Source organism: Terrapene carolina, unplaced genomic scaffold, assembly GCF_002925995.2.
Source record: "Terrapene carolina triunguis isolate 2854851 unplaced genomic scaffold, T_m_triunguis-2.0 Scaffold68, whole genome shotgun sequence".
NCBI classification, from domain to species: Eukaryota; Metazoa; Chordata; order Testudines; family Emydidae; genus Terrapene; species Terrapene triunguis.
The window spans coordinates 15,660,868-15,685,716 of NW_020664419.1; the positions used below are offsets into that span (position 1 = coordinate 15,660,868).

General features: G+C 38.2%; 1 protein-coding gene across 5 annotated transcripts in view; it reads left to right on the plus strand.

The window, feature by feature from the left end:
* CACNA2D1 (calcium voltage-gated channel auxiliary subunit alpha2delta 1) overlaps positions 1 to 24,849 on the plus strand; it is a 658,640-nt gene that overhangs the window by 334,360 nt on the left and 299,431 nt on the right. For 4 of the 5 annotated variants that reach the window (XM_026648660.2, XM_026648662.2, XM_026648663.2 and 1 more), the window contains one exon: positions 9,389 to 9,433. The exons of the other annotated variant lie outside the window; for it this stretch is intronic. In XM_026648660.2, coding sequence (XP_026504445.1) covers positions 9,389 to 9,433 — 45 coding nt within the window. The remainder of the gene's footprint in view (positions 1 to 9,388; positions 9,434 to 24,849) is intronic. 5 annotated transcript variants of the gene reach the window in all.

A 24,849-nucleotide genomic window follows, 5' to 3' on the forward strand; every position in this document is an offset into this window, starting at 1 on the left:
GCGATTGGCCGAACCTGCAGACGTGGCAGGTAAACAAACCGGCCCGGCCCACCAGGGGCTTTCCCGGCACAAGCTCCGGAACAAGTTTGGGAACCACTGGTCTAGATAATACTTAGTCCTGCCTTGAGTGTAGGGGACTGGACTAGATGATCTCTCGAGGTCCCTTCCAGTTCTATGATTCTATGATTTGCCTAATAATCACATTAAAAATAGCTGATTTTTCTTGAGTACTGTTTTTATAACAAGAATTATTTAGAAACTGAATAATTTTCACGTTATTTCCTGTATATTTAGCCATTTTTATTTTATTAAATTATTGTGCTTTTGCAAGTTGGCTGTAGAGACAGGAGGCAAATCAGCGTTTTAACTCAAAGACTAAGGGGAAAATGTTATTAGCTGATATTCTTTTTTTATTCATTTTGCCTGTCTGAAATTTAACCTAAACAAGACTTTTAAAGCATTATTAGCAAACTAATTGTAATAGTTGGCTTTTTTTAAATTTATGAAATAGACAAAATTTTTACCCAGCAATGGTTTGTTTAGAGACACCTCGAGATGGAATAATTTAGTCTTTATTGCAGGTCACATCTAGCTTTCTTTTGTGCCAAGTCTAACTGTGCCTGACAAGTATATGTCAGACAAAGAGAGGTATTGAACTGAGGCTAGATAGCTTATTTCTCTTAGGGCCCGTTAGGTTCGTGTTGAATCATAATGATCCTAAAGGAAACAGAAAGAATAGTTCTTTATCTGCACGGGATGGCAGAAAAATGTCTGCAGAAAATAAACCAGATGTGTTTTACCAACACTTAATAAAAGACGTATTGACTGGCATTTCCTAAACACTTAACAGACCATTTCAGCTTTTCTTGGTCAACCATTTTGATATGTCCACATGAAGAGAGCCAAAACAGTATAATTCAGTAACAATTTTACTTGGTACTCTAGTATATGGTTCCCAAAACTTGCATGCATGTTCTGTTTATTTGCTAAGTATTTGGGACTGATTTGTGACATAAAATGATCTCAAAATCTGTATGTGGACATGGTATTAAAGCAGTTGAATGATTAAACTGTGCAGTCAAGAAAAAAGATGACTGTACATCACTTTCCTTAAAGGAGACAAGCTAATACTGTGGAGCCTGACTAAAGGTATTAAGAAACAGTTGTGTTCTCCTTGCTTCCTGTTGAGAGAAGTCCATGGGGCCCAGTTCAGGCATGAGGGTCTTACCCTGCATTGTACGTTGCGGGATCAGAGTTGAGAATTGTACCTGCATTTATGAACCCTTGGTAAAGCTGTGTGAATAATGGGTTATGTTGGTTTGGTGGCGATTCTGAAAAATTAAAAAAAATGTTCAATTTCTAACAGAAAATTATTATATATATATATTTTTTTTTTGCAAGTCAAAAAGTGTAAAAATAACGTTTGGTGTTAAACTAAACATTTAGATTTTGATGGTTTTAAAATGTTTCTAAAACTAAAGGAAACTTAGAAAGAAAAAGATCCTTTTGAACTGAAAAATGGAACCAATTTGTTCTGAAAATGTCAAAATGAAACTTTTTTTAAAGTAGCTTTTCCAACCAAAACAATTTGGCAGAATGGACAAGAATTAATTAAATGTTTTGCTGGTGCAGAATCTACATTTTTCACTTGAAAAAAAATTGTGTCTGAAAAATTGTGCCCATCTCTAATCCTTGTGTTCAAAACAAGGTTGCTCTGATATATAACAGAAACACGAAGGAAACCAGAAATTTGTTTGGGGGGTGTGTGTGTGTGTGTGTGTGTGTGTTTCCCCCGTTTCCTACATATCCACATATTTCCTGGTGGTTTTTCATTACTGTGAGGATTACTGCATTCAACAATGACATTATACTTCACCTCTTCTAGGTTGCTTTGGCAGAATTTTATGTAAAATAGGACAGAAGATGTAGAAAAATATGATGTGAAGGCAGAGATGTTGAATACATAAAAAGAGAAATATGAATTTAATGTAAGATTTTAAAACACTTCAATTTATTTTCTATATTAATTTATTCATACTGTATCCTACTACAGTATAACTTATGCAGTAATTGATTACAGTGCTGTATAGGGTGACTCTATAAAGCAAGGGTTCTCAAATATTTTCATAGTATGGGACACTGCTTAATGGTGATTTTTGCTATGGATGTCTCCTTTCCAATTCATAATTTCATAACATCTCTGTGGCAAATATAATGATGAGGAGAGCCAACACAATTTTAGCTCTGTATGGATTTGAGAACTGCTACTTTAGGACTCTTTCTGTTGTGCCTGGTGATTGTGTTTTTTTTTTTTTTAAACCATACTGATAACACTTTGTTTTCCTATACTACCGTATATGAAGTTCTGAAAAGAAAATGTGTATTTTTTGGCCTAAACTTGAAAAAAATTTATTTGGAAATGCTGCCATGGTGCTGTTATCGTTTGGGTTCCTCATATCTCCAGTCTCCTATGTGAAACACTGCAGTCTCCCCTCTTGCTGGACTGTGTAGTCTGGCTTGGGAGACCACCAGAGTGAAAAAGAGTCGGGGGAGGGGGGGAGTACAAGGCACGTAACTACAAATCCCTTGAACATTCTGGGTCATTTCCAAATCAAAATTTTAAATTTTTTTAAGCTGAAAATTTTAGGTTTTGGGGTGGAGGTATATTTTTTTTTTTTTTTTTTTTACAAAAAGTCAAAAGTTTTCTGTGGAAAGCAATATTTGTTTCAGTGGTGGCGGAGAAGCTCTTTGTCAAGAAACTATTTTTCCACCAATAAACAGTTTTGATCAGGACTAGTAAGGACTATACTCTTCATGGGTCATTGCTGGGATTTGAACCAGGATCTTCATATCATACACCTCTACCATGCAATCCAAAGGAGTAACTTCATTAACTGGCAGTAATAGTAAAATGTTGTAATCTGTGGCTGCTGTTCTTTTCAGGCTGTCTATTAAAGATGGATGCATAATATGCTGTACTAGTGGTTTACAAAAAGAACAGGAGTACTTGTGGCACCTTAGAGACTAACAAATTTATTGGAGCATAAGCTTTCGTGGGCTACAGCCCACTTCATCAGATGCATAGAATGGAACATATAGTAAGAAGATATATATACCAGAGAGGTTGAAGTATTCTACTGGTTTTTGAATGTTATGATTCCTGATGTCAGATTTGTGTCCATTTATTCTTTTTGGTCACTCAGTATCAGACTTAAAGGCAATTTTGCAACAGAAAAGCTTCAAAAACAGATTCCAACGAGAAACTGCTGAGCTTGAATTAATATGCAAACTAGATACCATTAACTTGGGTTTGAATAGAGACTGGGAGTGGCTGGGTCATTACACATGTTGAATCTATTTCCCCATGTTAAGTATGCTCACACCTTCTTCTCAGCTGTCTAAAATGGGCCATCTTGATTATCACTACAAACATTTTTTTTTCTCCTGCTGATAATAGTTCATCTTAATTAATTAGTCTCTTACAGTTGGTATGGCTACTTCCACTTTTTCATGTTCTCTGTATGTATATTTATCTTCTTACTGTATGTTCCAATCTATGCATCTGATGAAGTGGGCTGTAGCTCACGAAAGCTTATGCTCAAATAAATTTGTTCGTCTCTAAGGTGCCGCAAGTACTCCTGTTCTTTTTATGGATACAGACTAACACGGCTGCTACTCTGAAACTAGTGGTTTCCAGAAGCAAGTTGGCACCGTTTAACACAAAATAATAATGAATGTGCTGTAAGACAGGATTCTTTCTGAAATTTACTCCCTTTATCCCCTTATTGAACGAGCTTGATCCTACAATGTGTTAAGTGCTTCGTGAGAGGAGGTAAGTGCCTTCAGCTTAAATTCCACTTAGTTGTGAATTGAGATTGCAACCAATGGAGTCAATGCATTGCCTCTCTCAAATTGTTCTGTAAGAGAGAAAATGGTGAGCCTCCTTTAAGTTAGTGACTGTGGTGTGTGTCCAGATTCCATTTGCAAATATTTTGAAACTGGATGTTTTCTCATGCTTATATTCTTGTTTATTTATCTGTGTGTTTGCCCAAATCTCTGCACAGGCCTGGAAATCAGAGGCATTGGATTCTGTATGTTGAATAGCTGTATCTTGGGGAGTTACTAACATAACTCAATTTGTAATGTATACAACTCTTAATGCCCATAGGAATTACTTCATATCCAAAACTTTCAATGAAATGACCGAAATGATAACACAAAATCAATGTGACTTTAGCAGACAATAGGATCAATGAAAGCATGGTAGGATAAGGATAATCTGGACAGCCAGAAAAGTGACATTACTAAATTGGTCCTAAATCTAATCATCATTTGTTTTTGATATTGTCAGATACTTAAATTGCTTACTATGCAATAGCAATTCATGGCTGTGAATTATCACCCCTGGGAAAGTCTCACTAATATGTAAAACCATTGTGATCATGTACAAATTTCTCATTTAAATGTAGAATAACCTGAAGTCATTTCTCCCATAAACATGATTCAGGACTGTACCACAAGACCTGTGTTTGCAAATGAACCCTATGCTCACAAGTGGGAATGATGACTTCCTCCTTTGTTTAATTTTAGTCTCCAAATTATTACCGGAAGAAGAAGAAGGTGGTGGTGGTGGTGGGGTAGGGGAAACCCTCCATCTTAGACCTGCTGGAAACCATTTGTAACTTCCCTAATGGCAGGATAGTGTACTGGTGCATATCATGAGGTGGATTCAAATTCCCTGTGCCCGGGAGTTAATAAATAGCTAGTTGGTTGAAAATCAGAATCAAAACAATTTGTTCTTGTCATCTAGTGGTGGTTAAGTATGAAAAATAGGCCTCAAATTTTAACTGATCCATAAATCTAATTTGTGAGCTTGTGCTGGCTTCAATGCATCATAATACAGTGTAGGTCATGTTTTCTATATAAAGTGTAGTGAAACAGACAAAATGTCCTTATTGGTTTATGTTTTGTGTAGGTACTATCTACAAGGAGCACAAAATGTAATATATCACCAAACAAGAATTTAATTCTTTCCTTCTGCGCTTATCTTGGTTAAACTTGTCCTCATGTTTCTGAGAGCTTCATTTGCTTAAAGGTCGTTTTTAATGTTCCTGATTATTTGGGTCAAACAGGAGTAGCAATGGACTAATTCACAGCAGTATATGATGCAGTCAGCATCTTGCAGGATTAGAGCTTCAACAAATGTTAAACAGACAATATCTTTACCACCAAGTATGTCTGTATACAATGGTGTATGAAATAACAGGATGGAAGGAAAGAGAAACTTTTGCTTCTTTCAACTCTCTTCACAAACTATGTGCTAAACTACCTCCTGTTTTGGAACCATCAGGTTATGAGACTGACCTCACAGCACATTAAGCGGTGGAGGCTGTTGTCTAGCTTGTTGGAAAACCTGTTCCCCATTAAGGTCTAGAGAGCGACTTGTTGTGGCAGCTTCAGCCCAGGTCAGTGTGGGGATGCTGACCCATCTCTCACAAGGTGACTGGAAGAGAGGGCAGACTATTGAAGTCCACACTGGTGCAGGAAAAACGCTCTTTTCCCTGGAGCAGGCTGAGCAGCACACACACCCCGCCCCTGGGAGTAGTTAAATACCAGGTTTGTCATGATCCAGTGTGAGCATTACATGTCATCACTCCTTTCTCAGTGGGCTGGGAGAAATTACTGTCCTCACTGCCAGATTGGCCAAGGCAAAGGGTGGGGGGTTCTCTTTCCCCACAGCAGGTTGGGGGCTTAGTTGGGATGAACGGTGAAATGTGGGTTAGGCTATGATGTCCCAACTCATTATATAAGTGTGGGGTGGATGTCCAGCACAGGTACTCCATAGGGAAGGGATACAGTGATCAGATAAAATGGATTGGTAAAGGATTTCAAAGATGCGTTATCTAAAGGAGCAGAACTAGTCATGGGGCTCCTATGACTAGTATGGCAGGAAGTCAACCCCCTGCTCCTTTATAGCCCCCCCCCACTTAGCCCTCATTTGAGGGTCGGAGGAGGTGGCAAGGTCCCAGCAGTGGGTTGGCTGAGGGAGGGCTGACAGCCTATACCCTATAACTGGGGTATATAAAAAAACAGTGATACTCAGACTGAGGCTCGCGAGCCACAAGTGGCTCTTTGCAGCACATAATTAAAACACTGTCCGATTTAATTATTAACCAGTCTAAGTTATTACCATTCAGGATGCTTTTACAATTGTAGTTGATAAAATAATAATATTTGGTCAGTCATTTTGCTGAGAGAATAATTAATTTTATTTATGTATACAGAGAGAGAGAGAGAGTATAAATAAATAAATAAAACAATGGATTCCCACTACTGTGGCTCTTTTGGGTAATGTTGATCACTAATTTGGCTCCTGAACCACTAAGGTCTTCAATGATGTAAATGATTATGCAATTTAGAAATAATGTTGCGGCCTAATTAAACCACATCCAGTGTCTCCTGTCCTTGTTCTGGCATAGCCAGAAAACGATCAATGTACTCACAATTAGCTTTGCTCTCTAGTGGTAAAAGGAATTTCCTCATGTGTCTGTGCATGTGATGAGCTGAGAGTTTTGCACCCCTTTATAGTAGCTCCATCTATGTTGCATTTTCCTAGTTTGTTTAGTATCATTATCTCTATTTGAGAGATGGCGAAAGTGAAGTGAAATGGCTTCATCCAAGGCCACAAAGCATGGTGGCTTTATTATTATCATCAAAAATTAATTGTGTTTAGCCTAGAACTTCAGAATTGCTGTACTCATAGTTAGTCCTCTTCAAATTAATCTTGCATGTTGATATTTATATGAGGGAAAAGGTGTATCTTCCTTTTAGATGCCAGGTTCTGCAAATTTTCACTCATGTGAGTAGCCTGGATTACTCATATGAGTAAGATGTATGCATATGAATAAGGGTTTGTATTTTGGTTCTTTTCATACACTTTTAATATATAGAATACATTTCTATAAAAGAACCATTGATGTAGAAATATACTCGGTTTACATAAGAACATAACGGCCATAGTGGGTCAGACCAATTGGTCCACCTGTCCTCTAACAGTGGCCAATGCCAGGTCCTTCAGGGTGAACGAACAGAACAGGTAATCATCAAGTGATCCATCTCGTGTCGCCCATTCCCAGCTTCTGGCAATCAGAGAGTAGGGGAGACTTCAGAGCATGGTTTTGCATTTGGCTAATAGCCATTTATGGACCTATCCTCTATGAACTTATCTAGTTCTTTTTTGAACCCTGTTGTAGTCTTTGCCTTCACAACATCCTCTGGCAAGGAGTTCTACAGGTTCACTGTGTGTTGTGTGAAGAAATACTTCCGAGTTTGTTTTAAACCTGCTGCCTATTAATTTCATTTGGTGACCCCCTAGTGTGTTATGAGAAGGAGTAAATAACACTTCCTTATTTACTTTCTCCACGTCAATTATGATTTTATAGACCTCTATCATGCCTCCTTTAGTAGTCTCTTTTTCAAGTTGAAAAGTCCCTGTCTTATTAATCTCTCCTCATATGAAAGCTGTTCCATAACCCTAATCATTTTGTTGCCCTTTTCTGAATCTTTTCCAATTCTTCTCTCTCTCTCTCTCTCTCTCTATATATATATATAAATGAGAGATGTGGAAACCACATCTGCATGCAGTGTTCAAGATGTGGGCATACCATGAATTTATATAGAGGCAATATGATCTTGTCTGTCTTATTATTGATCCCTTTCCTAAGGATTCCCAACATTGATAGCTTTTTTAACTGCACGCCTCCCCTCCCTCTTTTTTTTGGAAATATACCTATCTCATAGAAGTGGCAGGGACCTTGAAAGGTTATCGAGTCCAGTCCAGTCCCCTGCCTTCACAGCAGGACCAAGTACTGTCCCTGACAGATTTTTGCCTCAGATCCCTAAATGGCCCCCTCAAGGATTGAACTCACAATCCTGGGTTAAGGAGGCTAATGCTCAAACCACTGAGCTATACCTCCCCACTGCGTGGATGTTATCAGAGAACTATCCACAGTGACTCCAAGATCTCTTTCTTAAGTGATAACAGGCTAATTTAGACCCCATCATTGTATATGTATAGTTGGGATTATGTTTTCCAATGTGCAATATTTTGCATTTATCAACACAGAATTTCATCTGCCATTTTGTTGCCCAGTCACCCAGTTTTGTGAGCCTGTTTTGGGCTAATGTTTCACTTAGTTATCAATTATTGCATGAAAGAAAGGTAGAGAAAGAGTAAGAGTTCAAATATATCCTTGTAAAATTGGTTATTTAATATAAACAGGATTAAAAGTACAAATGACAATGATTTTGGAGGTTGACCTCTAGCAATAATGATTGCCTTGTGATTTAGGCTCTGATACAAGCAAAATACTTACGCATGTGCTTAACTTTAAGCACATACTTAAGTGCTTTACTGACTTAGGGTCTTAGCATAACACTCTTGAGATCCTTGAGCAGAAGGGTGTAAATAAGTGCAAAGGATTATATGTTACAAAAGTGATATTTATTGGAAAGCAGACTCAATGTATTGGTGAGCAGTGTCCACATTACAGAATTCTGCAGGATTGATAGATGTACAACAGAAATGACTGATTTTTTTATGGAAAAATTTGCCAATTTTTAACCCTCTCGAGAAATCAGTAAATCAAGATTCAGAATGATATTGCAGCAATAGCTAACGTTACGCTAGTTCACGGCTCTGTTAGATTTAGAATGTTACAATTCATCCATTGGAGCATTACATTCTGTTGTATGCCACAGCAATTAGATTGTCTTCCTGATGCATAGTCCCAGGGCTTATTTTTACTACCCAACATGAAGAATGAAATCTGTGCAAGAAAGACTTAATAACCCACTTACATTTGTAAAGTTAGTGAGTTATCATGTCTATTGTCTGATAGGTTGTTTTGTTGCATATATTTATCACTTTAGGTGGTGAATTCATACACTCTTCAAGTTGTTGTTGATATACTTTTTATAAATTTTCAGGAAAGAAGTGCTTAATAAATGACATTTCTCTGTTGTATCTGTTGGTTCACAAAGAAGACAGAACTAAGGAAGGGCCTGATCTTGCTGGGAAATTAACTGGGGTGTTCATGAAATTCAGGATTAACCCTTACATATATATATTCATAGAATATCAGGGTTGGAAGGGATCTAGTCCAACCCGCTGCTCAAAGCAGGACTAGTCCCCAACTATTTTTTTTGACCCAGATTCTTAAATGGCCCCCTCAAGGATTGAACTCTTAACTCTGGGTTTAGCAGGCCAATGCTCAAACCACTGAGCTATCACTCCCCCCATTCAGGTTTACTTTAGGTCGTGGACCTCTGTATTCATCATCATTTTTCAACTAATGGAATGATTTTTCTTTTCTTTTTTTCCCCACAGAAAAATGAAATCATCTATTACAATGCAAAAGATGATCAGAACGATGTAAGTAATATGTTATCTTCTTGTTTTACCTGCAAATTGTAGGATGCTTAAATTCTCAGAAAATTGAAAGGGGTATTAAAAATTCTTATGGTGTTAAACGGACATTTTCAACTACTTCTGGGAAATATTTTGGATTTCTGGACATGCACACCAAGTTTGATAGACTGCTAGGTTGCATTTTGTGTTTGTTTATTAAGGTTACATTTTTCCTCATTAGGCCTTCTGAGTTATTAATGAGGGAGTGTGCTTGAGAAGATAACCCTCTCACCACAGCATTGCCTATGTATGGAATCAAACTGTAAAATCTGAATTACAATACTATAGAATCAAGAATAGAAAATTCAAGAACAGCAGGAAAAGACCATGAAAAAGCCTGATCTTATGAGATCCCTAGCCCAGTTTTGCAGACTTAAGTGGTCAGATTGTCCTTTGCATCATTGCTCCCTGTGTAGTCATTTACAGGAGTGGAAAGAGAATGGAAAATGGATGAAAATGGATATACATTAAAAACAGTAGCAATTTGCACCTATTTTGCATTGATGCAAATGACTAAAAGGTGCAGGGCAATGGAGAATCTGGCCCAAGAAGAGTAAATTATATGAGGTTTCACCATGACTTTAAATATTAAACATCTTTCTGTCTCTTGGGAGGAAGGGACGTTATCTTCTCCTTCACTTGAGATAATACAGCTGCCTTTTTTATTATAGATTTAATTTATAAAGGAATGGCAAAGGTATTAGAATATATTAATCAGATGGATCAACATGCTTCATTTGCACTCTGGAATCAAGTATTGCTAAAAGATTGATGGCATCACTATTGAACTTGATGCTGTTGCTGTAAGATAAATAAATAAGATACATAGATCATGTCAAACAAAACTATTTGAGTTGCTTATGTCAGATATGGGTATTCAACTGGGATGCAGGTACAGAAAGTTTGTTCACAAGGAACCAAAACCCACAGAATGAAATCTTCAAACTTGGCTGCCTGAAGAGAAATCTATACTTCAGCACCTAACAAAAGTGATGTGAGTTTGAAAGATGCTGAATACCTATCCTGTTGAATTCTATGCAATTTTCAGGTGTTCTGCATTTCTGAAAACAGGCCACTTCTCTTAAAGTGCCTAATTATGCAGTTAGGATTCTAAATGTGTGCATCCACATTTGAGTGGTTTTGGCATAAAATAGTATTGAGAGGTTCTTTGAGGCATCTTTTTTTATAGCAATGGTCAAAATAGGTTAGGCACAGCTGCAATGCAAATACCACTCAGCAATTTATATCTTTCTCAGTTCAGAGCTCCTGTAGGTTTTCTCTCCTTTTTAAATTTTTCCCAGAAAAGTCATTTTATTCTTCTAGGTTCCTTGCTCCTTCCAGCTTGTTTGCATTGCTTTAGATGCCTTTCCTTTCTGGAGCTCTACAGCCATTGACACCAGAAGACAATACTAAGAAACATGATTGTTGAGTTAATAGCAGTTGTCAGTCAGTTACGGAGAATTTGTCAATAAATAAGAAAAAACCTTAACGTGACAGCAGCAGCACAGCATGTAATTCCAAAAACCAGCACCAATAATAGTTACTATTTTGAACACTATTCTATTTCTGAACAAAGGAAACATTTGAAACCCTTGGGCTTCAGTCAGGTACTCCAGCATTTCCCAGAGTGATAGCTTTAGAGGAATTTTTTTCAAAGCAAAAGTCCATAATATTTGAGCCTGGTTGGCTGGTCTCAGTCCTTGTAAATTTTGTGGTTTTCATTTACCACATGTACCCTGAGAGAAATTCAGGCAGTTAGCAAAAGTGAAGAGCAGTAATTTAGGTCCAGTGCAATTCTTAGGACTTTTGTTTAGTTTAAGATCAAGTTCCCTAGACGCAGTGGTTAATTAGATTAATTATATAATGGGTTGGAAAGGAGGAAATTAAACGGGCAACACCGTCGAATGGTCCGTATGCTTTGCATTGATAATATTGTAATGTCCTCAGATGCTTTGGAGCTGAATGCAATATAAATACTAGCTAGCTAAGTAAAACAGAGCATCTCATTCTGATTGAGTTGGGTATATTTACATAGTCATGTGCTGACACAGTTCATTGCACTTCCTCCTTTCATAATAATTCATATTTCTAAAGGTAGAAGTGAGGGAAAGCAGGGACTTTTTTATCTCTGGAATTTGTTTTCTCTTTTAGTTTTTTTTTCTTTTTCTTCAAATTTAAGAAAACAGTGTGAATGAACAAAGAATTACACTTCAAGAAGCCGTTGGATTTTAAAGTCTCTGGTTGCTTTGAGAAACATGTGCTTTGTCTCTGCCAGATCAGTCTTTGTAACTGGCATGATCAGAAGCTACTTGGCTGCCTTTGAAACTAGTGTTCTGACTCCGCAGATGCCACTAATGACGTCCCCATGAGTTCTGGTTAGGCCTTGACAATTTAGGTCATCTTCACATTTCACTGCCAATGATGCCTATTCAGTGTATCTACTAAGTGCTGGACATGCTCATCCTGGATAAATTCCTGTAATGCCTTTCTTTCTTCAGCATTCATCAAAGGCGAAGCTTTCATGTTAGCACTAACCTTTATCACCTTTAAAGCAGCAGTGCACTCACTGGTTATAAACAAACAGTAGAAGACTTATTTCCATTAGCATATACAATACGTGAAAAGAAAACACAGGCAGCAAACGTAATACAAAAAAGGCCAATGTATTCGAGAGTGACTAATCATTTTGTGTGCCCGACTTGACACCTTAAAAGGGCCTGATTTTTCAGAAAGTGCTGAGCACCCACTTCTGAATATCTGGCCCCTTTAAGGAGTCTCAAGTTGGGCACACACAATCACTAGTCACTTTTGAAAACCTTGGCCTAAATATTTTTTTTTTAAATGCAGTAAATTTAGATCTTCTCCCTTATCTAGGGAGGTGTGATCTACTTGAATGAGTGCAGGGGTTGGGGACCAGAGATCTTCTGAGTTGTTAATCCCAGCACTGGCTCTGACTGTGTGGCCTTGAGCTAGTTGCATAACCACTTTACCTTGGTTTCCCCATCTGTAAAATGGGGATAAAATTTATCTCACGGGGTGCTATGGATGGATTAATCATTTTTTGCAGAGTGCTTTGAATGTGAAAAGTTTATATATATATATATATATATATATATATATATAATACTATTACAGATTCTCAAAAAACTACCTGAAAAGAGTGAATGATGAACATAAGATTAACCAGATTTCTGGTCAATTTCTGTCTCACTGATTTCTAGTTAAATTCTAATGTAGGACCTCACCTCAGTGAGTTTGCACTTCAGCTGACTCCTCTCCTCCAGACCTCTTACTGTAGAATAGTATCCCCCTACCCACCCCCAGCCCAGCTCCATTTTTCCTACCTTTTCACATTTTGTGGGTACCTGACATTTAGATGGGTGCACTGAGTTAGCCTTCCAGTAGTTTGGAATTAAACTGGAGTGCAAGACACTGCTCCTAGAGTGAAGACTGTGTATCTGTTGAAAGAAAGGAAAAAATCTCATCAAGCACTGGCACTTTCTGATACTTAGATAAACTTTGTCTCAGAGCAAGCAGAAAGGAGTCACAATGAAGAAGTGCATCATTACCAGCCTTGATTAACTAAATTCTTAGATCTATAGTGCATGTCCCTGCTTGGAGCCTGTCTGAAACTTGCTTACTCTGGTAACTCCTGTGGTCTTTAGTTCACTTGACTTGCCTAATTCCTAGACCCATCTATTCTTGAAGCAAGGGGAAACTTGTTTACTCTGGTCTTCAATTCAACTGACTTACCCACTCCATTAGAGGATTTTGTTGATCTTGTACAACCAAACTATCTTGAATGTTCTGATCAGCCTGCTCAGACCCTTCACTTATTTGGTTGACTGTTGGTTTTTCCAAAGAAATCATTTTGTATTTGTCTCCATAAATTATGTTAATTCAGGACAGTTTTTGTTCCACATAATGTGCTGCAAGATTCAATGTCTATACACCTTTTGCATGTTGTTTTCTTCTTTGCTCTCAACTAAATTATCACTGTTATACAGATACTCAAGTTTATATATCCTGACTTTTCAATCTCCGATAAATGAGTCTTAATACTATCACCTTTTCTTGTAAGCTCTTTTAACCTAATTTGGTTCTTGCCTCTACCTGCCTATCCCTCCCCAACATCACATTTGTGAAAGTTACAGAATTAGCAAGATTGAACAGTCATTCTCAGTTGTTCAGCCACAGCTCAGATGACAGCAATGAAAGCATTCCCAGAATGTCCCACCAATGTGTCTTTACACTGAACTGGGACCACTAAGGTTGAAAGGGTTACTCAGTTTCTCTGTGAATGTAGTTTTTTGGCCTATCTGCTGATGTCAATAAGGATGTCAATTATAGGCAGATTGTGTCTGTGATGTGAACACATGTATACTAAAAACTGGAATAAGACCCAACTCACAGAGGCCACTTAATATCCATCAGTTGTTTGCTACTAACCTAGATCAGACTTTACCCAGTGACCTAGACATGAAAAGCTCTGTATTCTATCACATATTCCTGATTATTTTACTCCCACAGCCTGGTTGCCTTTTCTGTTCTTTACTTGTTTGCTTGTGATCATCTTGTTCTATGCTAGTGGTAATTGAATATTGGTTCATCCTAACCTTTGCAAGCTCCAAGTCTGAAATTTATGCACCGTTGCAAAGTCCTTTAAATAGTGCAAAGTTATCTAGTCCAGGAGTATATTCAGTTTTAGTTCATATTAGATTCCATCTATACATACACACACCGGAATCCAAAAACCCCCAAAATCTTTACTTAGTATGATGAATTGTTGTTTGTTTATATAATGTGTTATATATAGTGTGCATATACAGCATGCTAGATGCTTTACAGACAATCTGAAGTTGAAGTTAAGTCTAGTTGCAAGTGCTTTTCAGTGCAAATTACAGTCATTATTTAGGGCCAGCCGAAAAGAATAAAAAATGCAATAAATGAAAGTTGTGTCTGTTCCCTGGCTGTTTCATTTGTGTTATTTTATAGCACAATAGTTGTAGAGACAGTACATAAACATTGCTGGAAAATACTACATTTAGATACTGTTGTATATATTTTTTTGAAAATCAGCACTCATTTTGGTCAGTGGATTTGTATTAGAGCCATATGTAATTCTTTATAGATCTATTACAATTACATACTCCTGAAAATAACATAGTTGTATGTCTGCCAATCCATCTGCCCATGTTCCTCGAGCCTAAAGAATATGAAGAAGTTTCCTCTAGCAAACTCTTCTCTGATGCCTTATTGAAAAAGAGATATGATCGGGAAGGAAGAATGGCTTTGTTGTTAAGATACTGATAAGAGATTCAAACAGATTAGTCCTCGGTGTGCTACAGACTTTATTTTACCTAGGAAAATTATTTAACCTCAATATCTCACTTCTCCATCTATAAAATGTGGATAATAATACATCCTTCTCACCACCCTTTGTCTCCCTCATCTGTTTACATTGTAAGGGTTATGGGAAGAGGACTGTCTTTTACTATGTGTTTGCAATGCCTAGCATAATGGAGCCCTGATCTTGGTTGAGGCCTATAGTGTAATAGAAATACAGTAACTCCTCACTTAACATTGTAGTTATGTTCCTGAAAAATGCGACTTTAAGCAAAACAATGTTAAGCGGATCCAATTTCCCCATAAGAATTAATGTAAATGAGGGGGTTAGGTTCCAGGAATTTTTTTTTCACCAGACAAAAGACTATATTATATATACACACACACACACACACACACACACACAATATATATAAGTTTTAAACAAACAATTTAACACTGGTACACAGCGATGATGATTGTGAGGTTTGGTTGAGGTGGTGAAGTCAGAGGGTGGGATATTTCCCAGGGAATGCCTTACTGCTAAATGATGAACTAGCAATTGGCTGAGCTCTCAAGGGTTAACTCTCACACTCTACAAGGCAGCAGGAATGGAGGGAAGGGAGACAGAGACACACACCAGGTGTGTGTGTGTGTGTGTGTGTGTGTGTGAGAGAGAGAGAGATGCTCATTTCCCCTTTAGGTACACTGCCTTGTTAATTAGATCAGCTAGCTGAGACCTCAGCTGCTGCCAGCAAGCTCCCTCCGTCCTGAGCCCTGTTGTGTGTCCCCCCTGCTCTATGGAAGATGAGGTAAGCGGGATGCAGGACCAAGAGGGAGGGGGACACCCTGACATTAGCCCCCCTCTTCCTTCCCTCCCCCACAGCAAGCAGGAGTCTCCGGGAGCAGCTCCAATACACAGGACAGGAGCAGCACATGGCAGTGGGGGGAGGGACAGCTGCAATTGTTAGCCTGCTGGGCAGCTGCTGCACAGGGAACTTAGGGGAGCGGGGAGCTGATAGGGGGGCTGCCAGTTCACCCTGGTTCCAAGCTCCCACCAGCTACCTGCAATGGGCTGCTCTTCCTGCAAGCAGTGGACAAAGCAGGTGGCTGCCAAATGACATTAGAAGGGAGCATTGCACAACTTTAAATGAGCATGTTCTCTAATTGATCAGCAACGTAACAACGTTAACCGGGACGACTTTTGTAAGGAGTTACTGTAACTAATAATAATTGCAGATTCTGCCACAGACTTTGTGTGTGAGCTTGAGCAAGCTGCATAAGCTCTGTGCTTTTGATTCCAATGTTCTGCTTATACGGTGTATTGCTTTCTTGTACCATTTGCCTGTCTTGCCTATTTAGGTTGTAAACTCCTCAGGATGGGGACACTTTCTTAATGTGTGTGTACAACGGGCAGTATGACAGGGTCCTGATGTTAGACACTTCACACTCAGCTAATATCTTCTAAAACAACCTTCACAAATATGTGTTCTATCAGCTAACCCTTTTACAGTACTGAAACTACCCTTCTGTGTGTGGACAGTGATCTTTTCTTAGCTGTCTATGGCTCCATTTGTGCCCTCATTTTTCTTCCTTTTAATGCTGCATTTAAAACTATTGGCTGTAACATTTTCCAGATCATCAAGCACCATCTGGTGGAGTTACAGCCACTTTGCTTCTGTTGTTTTGGTTCTACATATTCAACTCCTTCTCTGTGCTTGGCAATGGAAAACCCTTTCCCACTGAACCTCCCTGCCATGGTTTCCCAAAGTTCTTTGTTGATCGCACCCCCTTGGCATACTTCCTATCAGATTTTATTCTTGTGTAACTATTTTATGCTGCTGATACCCAACTCTGTTCCCCCCCGCCCCGTTTCAGCCTTTACTCATTTTCTGCTGCTTTCACCTCACGATTGCTTGGCTCTACAAGGGTCTCTTTTAATTCAATCAAAACCCAGCCTTCTACTAATTTGTAATAAGTGCACCTTGAAACAAAACTCCACCATCTCCAGGTTTCTTCTCAACTCAAATATCACATCAACTCTAGTATTAAAAAGCTTAGGATGAGGTTGTGTATGAATGAGTAAGTGACCTGGGGGTCATATCTCCCATCTATATAAATTTGCCTAGCTTCATCTCTGAAACATTGCCCCCTGCGACAATCTCTCAGCCATTCTTCTTCAATTTCTTTCATTTGGTCTATGGTAAACTCATGCTTTATCTGTCCCAAGGCCCAACTCTTGAGACTTCAGTTTGTCAAGAATATGGGCTTATGTCCTTTTCCATACGTGGAAGATGTGTAGCTCTCATCCTCCGAAATCTTTACTGCTAAACTAACCATTTAGGAATCTAGTTCAAGATTTCTCTCTTTTCCTTCTTTACCTGAAATACCTCCTGTTAATTTACTCCATTCTATTTTTCTGGTGTCTTTTTCTGTTCTTCAGTCCAGTTTGCTTTCCTCCTTCCTATTTACACAATGGTCTGAAGATCCACCTCTCTCACTCTTTCCACCATCTAGAATATTTCTGGGGGCCAATTGTTTTCTTCACTTGGATTTTTTTTTTAAACCATTTGAAAACTAGTAATTCTTTGGTCTCTGATTCTCTAATACAACAAATAAAACAATCAAGTTGTAACCCTTAGTTTTCCAATCAGTAACGAGTCTCTGGTGTTCTGCAACATCAAACAGATGCTGCTAGTTTATCTAATTACTTATATGCCCCTCGGTGCCATGGTATGTGAGCACCTCATAATCATTAATGTATTTTATATTCACAACAAGGAAGGACGTATTTCCTTCCTATTTTTCAAATAGGGACATGAGGCACAGAGTAGATTAAGTGATTTGCCAAGGTCACAGCAGATAACTGTGACTAAACCAGTAGGTTTCCATTCACTAGAAAATATTTCCTAGCCTTCTTTTTTTGCAGGTTGTAGTCTATGCAATTGATTTTTATTTGAAGGTGTAGAGTACAGGTGTATGAAAGATACAATGCTTTTATATGACAGCTGAACAACCCTGTTATTCTGTCCTTTTCCACACATTTTAATTATTCTTTCTCTGCTTTTTCCATTTTGTCTCCTTGCTCTTTCCACTCTTCTCTATTTATAGTCTCTTCTGACTCACTGCTCAGTCTTCTCTTGTAGTGTTGCATTGCCCTGGTGTTATTTCAAATCATCACTTTTTTTCTTCACAGATCTTTTCCAAATCTAATCTCTCTCTCCGCTGTATTTGCTCATATAATCCACCTCTCTAGGAAGTCCTTAATTGCTCCATCTCCCTGTGTTCACTCTTTGGGTTCTTTTCCTATTTACTTCTTTTTTTTTTTTTTTTTTTTTTTAAATATTGGTCACTTCTCGTCTGTGGCAAACTGCAGTAAGCAGGACACTTCTAATATCGCACAGGCAGTGCACAGTTTGTGTTTCCATTATGTGTTTATGCAGTAGCCTTCTTTGTACACCTCTACCCTGATATAACACAACCTGATATAACACAAATTCGGATATAAGGCGGTAAAGCAGTGCTCCGGGGGGGCGGGGCTGCGCACTCCGGTGGTTCAAAGCAAGTTCGATATAACGCGGTTTCACCTATAACGCGGCAAGATTTTTTGGCTCCCGAGGACAGCGTTATATCGAGATAGAGGTATATTTTAACTAGCTATACCAGCTCCCGCAGTAGCAGAACATAAAACACACATTAATTTTCAGAGTTTAAAATTCAGTGTTTTCTGGTGTCTTCTGTGTGACAGTGCTTGAAATTATTTTTTTCTTGTTCCATTTTTAACACTAAACATGTAGCAGGTTTACTTACCAAATTGCCACTGTAAACTATAATGATATAAATATACCACAGGGTAAAGCTGCTTATTAATTTGTAATTGGAGATTTCAGAATAAACTAGGAAAATCATATTGATGTGTGGAATCATTCCAGAACTGCCCATTAAGAACTGCCCACAGACTACTGCTCCCTGCCTTGTTTTATATGGTGTTAATATAAGTTAGTTATCAGTTGCTGTGCTGCAAGTCAAATGATAAGTTAGGGCAGTGGTAACCTGCACTATCAGTACCATGTTGTTTAATTTATAATGCAGGTAATAGCATGTGTCTTGGGCAAATCTACTTTTTTCCCTTTTATTCTAATCATGCTTCTTATAATCCTTTCCACAAAAAGAACATAATACCCTAAGGGAAAAGAGAGTACAGAATTGCAGTGACTTAGCTAATTAATTCAAAGGAGTGAGTCTTGTTCTTTTTACCTGTGTTACTCTTTTTATTTAACATTTAGCTTAACCTCAAACCAGAACAGCCGTGCCTGGCTGGAAGCTTCCAGCACCCCTTTTACTCTTATTCATTAGGCCTTAATTGGGAACAGTCAATTGCATCTCCCGGCAAGGGATGCATCCCTAATTGACACAAGTGATTTATGAGAGAAGAGGATTTCCTTCATCAGCCCCATATTGGAAAGCAGCCATGACTGATGGAGCAGTACCACTTGTGCAGATGCTAATCATTTACTAATAGTTAAAGCGACAGCAGCACTTTTTATTCATTTTCTTACTAAACTCAGAGGGGGAGGTCTAAGAATGGAAACTCCACAAGAGACTGAACAAACTAGGAACTAATGCTTTGACTAAGGCTAAAATGTGAGTTTTACCTACAGGGAAGCACCCCAGTTTTGTATCAAACAAGATCATGCCTATGGCTAATCATTTTTTTAAATATGAAACACTGCCACTTTTATAAAGTTTTACATAATCTGTTTGAAAGTGTGTGAGCTCTACTGCAGGAGATACATGGCTCTTAGTGACTACTCTGGGGATAATACCTGAAATACAGACTCAGTGAAAGATATAAAGCAGGTGCATAAATGCAGCTCCATACCTCTTTGCAAATGCAGGCAACAGAGAAGCATAAATAACAGGAGTACTTGTGGCACCTTAGAGCCTAACACATTTATTTGAGCATAAGCTTTCATGGGCTACAGCCCACTTCAACATATAGTAAGAAGATATATATACATACAGAGAACATGAAAAGTGGAAGTAGCCATACCAACTGTTAGAGGCTAATTAATTAAGATGAGCTATTAGCAGCAGGAGAAAAAAAAATTTGTAGTGATAATCAAGATGGCCCATTTTAGACAGTTGACAAGAAGGTGTGAGGGTGCTTAACATGGGGAAATAGATTCAATATGTGTAATGACCCAGCCACTCCCAGTCTCTATTCAAACCCAAGTTAATGGTATCTAGTTTGCATATTAATTCAAGCTCAGCAGTTTCTCATTGGAGTCTGTTTTTGAAGCTTTTCTGTTGCAAGATTGCCACCTTTAAGTCTGTTACTGAGTGGCCAGAGAGGTTGAAGTGGTCTCCCTCTAGTTTTTGAATGTTATGATTCCTGATGTCAGATTTGTGTCCATTTATTCTTTTGAGTAGAGAATGTCCGGTTTGGCCAATATACATACTTTCAGCTTAAAATCATTAGATAAACCAAGAAAGAGGAGGCAGGGTAGGAGGGGAGGGGTTATGTGTGGATATAGGTGTAGATAAGGGTATGATCTTTCAAAACTGACTAGTAGATTATGAATGCCACAATATTTGGGTGCCGAACTTGAGATGCCATACAAGGACTGATTTTCAGGAAGTATATACCTTTGGTGTGCCAAGTTGGGCACCTCATATCCTTAGATATTTTTTAAAATATTGGCATATATAATATAATATAAGCCCTCAATTCATCTTTCTCTCTCTCTCTCTCTCTCTCTGCCTCCCTCCTCTCCTCTTAAAATATAGAGCAGAGAAGCAAGGTAATTGCAATTGCCAAATAAGACACATAACACGTGTTTCTTAAATTCTCCAATCCTTCCTTTTAAATAATGAATAATTATGCACTGTACTTTTGTGTTTGTTATTTACATGAATTATGTTAGAAGACAGAACTTTGTGACTGTTTATTTCACAATGAATCTAAACCATGACAATGTGTCTCTTTTGAGAATAGAATTATTATCTGGGAAGCAGACACTTTAATGGCTCTTTTCCTAGGTACTTGTTACACTGTTTTTCAGAGACACGTTGTTAACGCTGTGTGAAACTCATTGGTTTTGGTTTGCAGAGGTTGGTGTCAGTTTTTTCTTCGGTGTTAATTTGTGAGATTTAATACATCTGAATTTTGTTTGATTTACATTTCAGGTTAACTCATTAAAAATAAGTCATGAAAATCAATTAGCCCAGGTTTACTGGAAACTGAACCCAGGTTCGCTCCAAATTGACCTCCATTACCTGGCTGATCCTAAGATTTGTGACCTGGAATAAATTTCTGTTTTGTGCTGAACCCATGTTAGCCATATTTGTTCTGGTGTTTTTGTAATGGAAATTTCACACAGCTTTAAATATGAAATGCTCAGTATAGTTTTCAGTTACTCTTTCTTCAGTTACTTTTACTTCAAGTGTGGAGATGATTAAATCAATGGAAACAAAATCAGAACCAGCCCAAATTTTAATCCTTTTTAGGGGGTATGAAAATTTGACCTTTTTTTATCTTTACTGCACTTCTACAGTGCTTCGCTCCTTCTGGGATAAAAGCAGAAAAATGCAGATCAACAGAAAAGAAAAACAAAAACCAGGAATGTGCTGGCTAAACATCACTGCAGCATCCTGACAATATGTTAACTTGCACTTACCTTTCCATTCATAAACATGTATTTCCTTCCACCTTTAATAGTTACATATTTCTTTATATTTTTTTTTCCATTTTAATTCTTCAGACATTCACAGTAGTCACTATCCTTTTCACTGTTGTCCCTTTTGACCTAAGTGCTTGGCCAATATTTTGGACCTTGCAGGCTTGTTTCTGTTAGGCTGAGCAATACGATATCACATATAATCTTGGCTGTAATCTTGTCATTCAATAGTAAAGTCAGAAAATTATTTTTGTTACCCCATTCCCACCAAGGGAGCTGCCATAGCTGTGGGAGGAGCCTCTAGAAAGTGATTATTTGTTTCTGAGCTTCAGTATGGAGCAGCTATTTTAAAATTGGCCAGGCTTCTCTTCACCATCTGCTTGGGCTGCCTGCAGCAGAACAGGAAACTGGGGATCCCAAAAGCATGTTGTCTACTTCTCTCCCCTCTGCTACCTCATCTGCTTAGAATTCTCCTCAGGGTAAACAGAGTAGAATGGCAAATGAAAATTTCCCACCTATCTGTGATGCTGGGATTCCAAGGGGATCAATGCAGCCAACGGCAGAGTGAAACTTTGCTGTAAATAGATTGAAACCTTGCCATGAAAGTTGAATGATGAGTACTGAAGCAATCCGGGACTTCCACTCCACTGCCTTCCAAGACAGGTTTCACTAGAATAGGACTCCATTGATGTGCTAGCAACACTACCATGTTGCTTGAGAAGATATTTTGCTTATAAACCCCTATTTTGGGTACCAAGGTGGTAACACTATAGAAATATCTTGAATAAATAGCTAGATTCTGACACTTAAAATTTTATAAGGTGTTAGGAGGAGAAAAGCTTTGAAATAAAATTATATGGAATGTCACATGATTGTCCCCTGCTTGCTTCCCTCTTTCCCAAAATCTGTTTTTTGGTTACCATAATTTTTAACTCTTTGTTTCCTTCCAAATCTTGTGTTCTTTAGTTTATTTCCTCTGCTGTTCTACATCAGTTGCTACACTCTGCTTCATGCTTGTGAAAAGCAACACAATGAAAACGATATTCAGATAATGCTTCAGGTATCATGCCAATTTCACTTTGACGCTCTGTAGTAGAACGTGTGATGCTGGTACGCTACATTTAATCTTGTGTTTATGTTGAGTGCTCTAGGAGGTGTTAGCTTGCCAGTCACAACTGTGGTGGGATCACACAGTGATAGAAGCAGTGTCTCAGTCAGCCAGGTTCCAAATCCCATATGCTTTTATAGATTACAATCACATATTGAGTTCTTTTCCACCCCTTTTCTAGCCTTTCTAAATGGAAAGAGTGCATGCTATGGAGCACAATGCAACATGTTCCTTGTATGATGCACTACTCAATAACTGGACAATTGCATTGTTCCCTAACTTACATTTCCAACTTGTGTTGAGCATGTAGCCCCATGTTCTTCAGTAGAAGCAGAGATAACTCTGGTGAGCATACACATCAAATGGACCTAATTTTGAGGAGTGTCACTCAGTATAATCCCAAAGTTACTTATGTTCTACACCTATTTGATATTGCCTCACAGAGAAACTTATTTGATTCATAAATAAAGACGCATGAAACCAAGCTTATAGGAAACACTGTGTACCCCAAAGGAATGATTCCAACAGCATTTGAGGTTTCCTTTTGTCCCTCACTTTGGGTCTTTGTTGCACACTGTGATTTGATTATTGGCAGATAGATTGAGAGGTATGATGTTGAACTCTACAGCTAAAAGGTCATCCCGTCTGGAACACAATGACGTCCTGATCCATGACTAGGGCTCCTAGGTAATACAAATAATAAATAATAATAATTCTCATCTGAGTGCAGGTAAGCAAAATGTGCCTTGCCTTAAAAGAGCACAAGATGTGGCCAGTGTCTTGTAGAAGACAAATTAACAAATGAAACAAATTTTCCTTGGTTCTTTTGCCCCACTGTATGCCCATCTCCCTTTTACATGCAAGAGCACACTCACCTGTCATCCTTCCAGTCTCCAGTAGTTCCCTCTTGACTTTGCTTCAGTCTCTTTTAGCAAAATACACACTCCATGATTTCACTGTGCACTTTCACTTTATGTCTGAAATCTAATATCAATAACAGTATGCTTTGAATGCCAGTGTGAATTAATGCCATTCCTTGGGAAGATGAACATTTGAACTGACAGTGAGTAGATGACTGACGTTGGCTAGTTAGGTACTAAGGTTTTGTCAAGTTGCTTCCTGAAAATGAGCTTCTTCCACACCTACCAAATGCGTCGCTGGGAGACGTGTCAAGTCTTTCCATGTCAAGGTTATTACAGGACAGTTTGATTCTAAACAGATTCTAAACAGTGCTTGGGCTCCTTTGATGCTGTTTTTGGAATCATAAATTATCACCTGAAGGAGAAGGTGTTCTTCTTACACTCTATTTGAATTTGGGGGAGAAATCAAACACCATGCTCATATCACATTACTCCAAACTATGCAAGTCTTTTTTTCTTCCCTCTCCTCTCCCCCACACCCAATGTATGAATATGCATTTGGGGCTGTATGAAAAATACATGATAATGAGATATGACTATGCCCAGAGCTATCTCCTACCTGGGAAACAGTGTTATGAAATAATAATGGCAAGAGTGCTGCTATAGTCAATATCATAAGATGATGAGGGTGTTCATAATGCAAAGCATCCTACCTTCAAGGCAGACGTGCATCAGAACAAGTCTCCCAACGGAAGCTAAAGTTTATGCCACACTAAAGATCAAAATTCAACCCTAAAGCTAGTGCTTCATCATTTTAATGGAATGTTACTTTCTTTGAGATCTTAGTTTATCAGAAACATGAGTGATAATAACAAAAAAATTGTAATTGTCTTTTGGGTTTTTTTTGGGTAAATAGTCAATCCTGATTGAACTTAGTGATAGGCCTCTCAATGAAACAGTATTTTCAGACAAAGTTATGTGTTCCCCAATTCTAGATGAAAATGATACTTGTATGAATGTTGTGATATGTCACTTTGAATTGCATCAGTCACACTGAGTTTTGTTAATCATTTAGTTTTAAGCCACATAACTAAATCTGACATAAATAGATATGTGGTTGATCTGAGGGTGAATCAGGATTTGAAAATTGAACGTTTTTCCAAGAAAGGTTGAATATGGTGTGACACTACACCTGATATTTTTCATGGTTGTATGATTATGATATGATTATGAAATAAGTTGCAATTTGTACAAGATGAGTCATGTAAGGTGTCATTGGAAAAGTTTCAGAGTAGCAGCCGTGTTAGTCTGTATCCTCAAAAAGAACAGGAGTACTTGTGGCACCTTAGAGACTAACAAATTTATTTGAGCATAAGCTTTCGTGGGCTACAGCCCACTTCTTCGGAT